The following is a 1,664-nucleotide window of genomic DNA, read 5'->3' on the forward strand; positions in this document are numbered from 1 at the left end:
GTTTTTCTTTCGTTACATATATGTATGTATATTCACTGAACATACCATGTACATTCCCAAAACATACACATGTATATTCCCTGAACACTCCATGTACATTCCCAGAACATTCAGTGTATTAACTCTGACAGATTCCTGGGACATCCATGGAATGTTCATAATGGAACTCCTGTATGTCCCAGGAATATGCATGTTCATCACATGAATGTTCCAGGTATATTCTGGGAATATCATTTTGCTAGGTGGGGTTTCAAGTGTCCCCAGAGGAAAAATCACGTGGTGTTAGGTCTGGCGATCGCCTGGATGCCAGGCAATTTATTTGGTTAATGATCTACCATCCATTGGCTAACTGGAAGTATATAATGAGAGGCAAATCCACGTTTAATAACAGATTTTCTTGAACGTCTAGTTTAGTTGGTGCTTAAATTTGGTCCCCCTACTTATGATGCAAACGTTTTTTGGTCCTCTTGGTCATTGCAGGTTTTCAAATTGTCACCCTGTATATAATTTCTGAAGAATTCAGACTGAATCTACCACCACCACACACTAAACTAAGTAAGCAATGAGAGAATGATCAGGTGAAAACGCGCCCAGTTCCACTAAACACGACCAGCACCGAAGAAGCCTCTGAAGTGGAAAAGTCTTACCCGTTGAATTTCCTCGTTCCGGCGCGCCCTTGCCATCAGCTCCACTTCGGAAAGATACGCTAAACTCTCAGACTTAATGATAGCGCCTTCCAACTCGGGACACAGCCGAGGAACCAGATGGTGTTTCTTCTTGCGCAAGAGCGATCTTACGTTCCAAATCCCCGAGTTGTTGCTATCGGCTGGCTTGTCCACCAAGTGCAACGATGAGGTAGTGTTTTGGAGGGAGTGGATGTTGGGAAGTGATGTCGGTTGAGGGATGCTGGACGTATCAACGAAAGGAAACGACTTAGAGCAATTGATGTTGGAGATTAAGCTCGAGCTGAAAATGGGCGTTTCTGGAATGGTTCTGGAATTGTCCAAGGGATCCGGTTCTCCCGTGATCTTGACTAGAGTGACTGACTTGCTCTTGGACTGAGCGGTTGGCTGCGAATACAACGAAATCACCGTGGTCGATTTGGCATTGTGAATATGGTATGACACCGGTTTCGAGGGTTCGTGGTTGCTTCCGTTGATGGATGAGGTGGTTGACCAGTTAGGGGTGGGTCCATGCGAGGGTGAACTATAGCCCGACGTGCTTTGCGACTCGGGGTAGCGCACTAAGACCCGAGCACCCTTACCCAAAGAGCTGGGAGAGCGATCCGGAGGCACCACCATCTCAGTGAGGGGAGAGCCGATCTCTCCCATCGAGCCGACAGCGCTCAGCGTTTTTTCGCTGCCGCTCGGGTCGCTGTTTTTGCGCCAGACTGCCAGCGGCCTGCTCATGGGGGGGTCCGAAGGCGTCTCCGCAGTCACTGGGCTCTCCAAATCCTGTCAAAGAAATCGTTAGAACCCTCAATATATTGTAGTTGAGTTCTATATTGTGGAGGCGGATTCATTTTTTACAAACTTCTTTTTGGGTATTTCGCCTCAAAAATTTTTGTCTGTAAAAAAGGACAGAATTTCCTCACGTCTTTTATTACAGATTGATAAATAGTGCTCCTATTTCGCAATAAGAACGAATTATTTATCAAAAAGTAA

The 1,664-nt window shown here is 46.0% G+C and overlaps 1 protein-coding gene across 4 annotated transcripts in view; it reads right to left on the reverse strand.

The window, feature by feature from the left end:
- LOC109542474 overlaps positions 1 to 1,664 on the reverse strand; it is a 48,251-nt gene that overhangs the window by 2,204 nt on the left and 44,383 nt on the right. For 3 of the 4 annotated variants that reach the window (XM_048668987.1, XM_048668988.1, XM_048668986.1), the window contains one exon: positions 648 to 1,454. In XM_048668987.1, coding sequence (XP_048524944.1) covers positions 648 to 1,454 — 807 coding nt within the window. The remainder of the gene's footprint in view (positions 1 to 647; positions 1,455 to 1,664) is intronic. The other variant, XM_048668989.1, reaches the window with a different exon arrangement.

This window comes from Dendroctonus ponderosae, unplaced genomic scaffold, assembly GCF_020466585.1.
Source record: "Dendroctonus ponderosae isolate FM_Combo_2020 unplaced genomic scaffold, Dpon_F_20191213v2 Dpon_F_20191213_8, whole genome shotgun sequence".
NCBI lineage: Eukaryota > Metazoa > Arthropoda > Insecta > Coleoptera > Curculionidae > Dendroctonus > Dendroctonus ponderosae.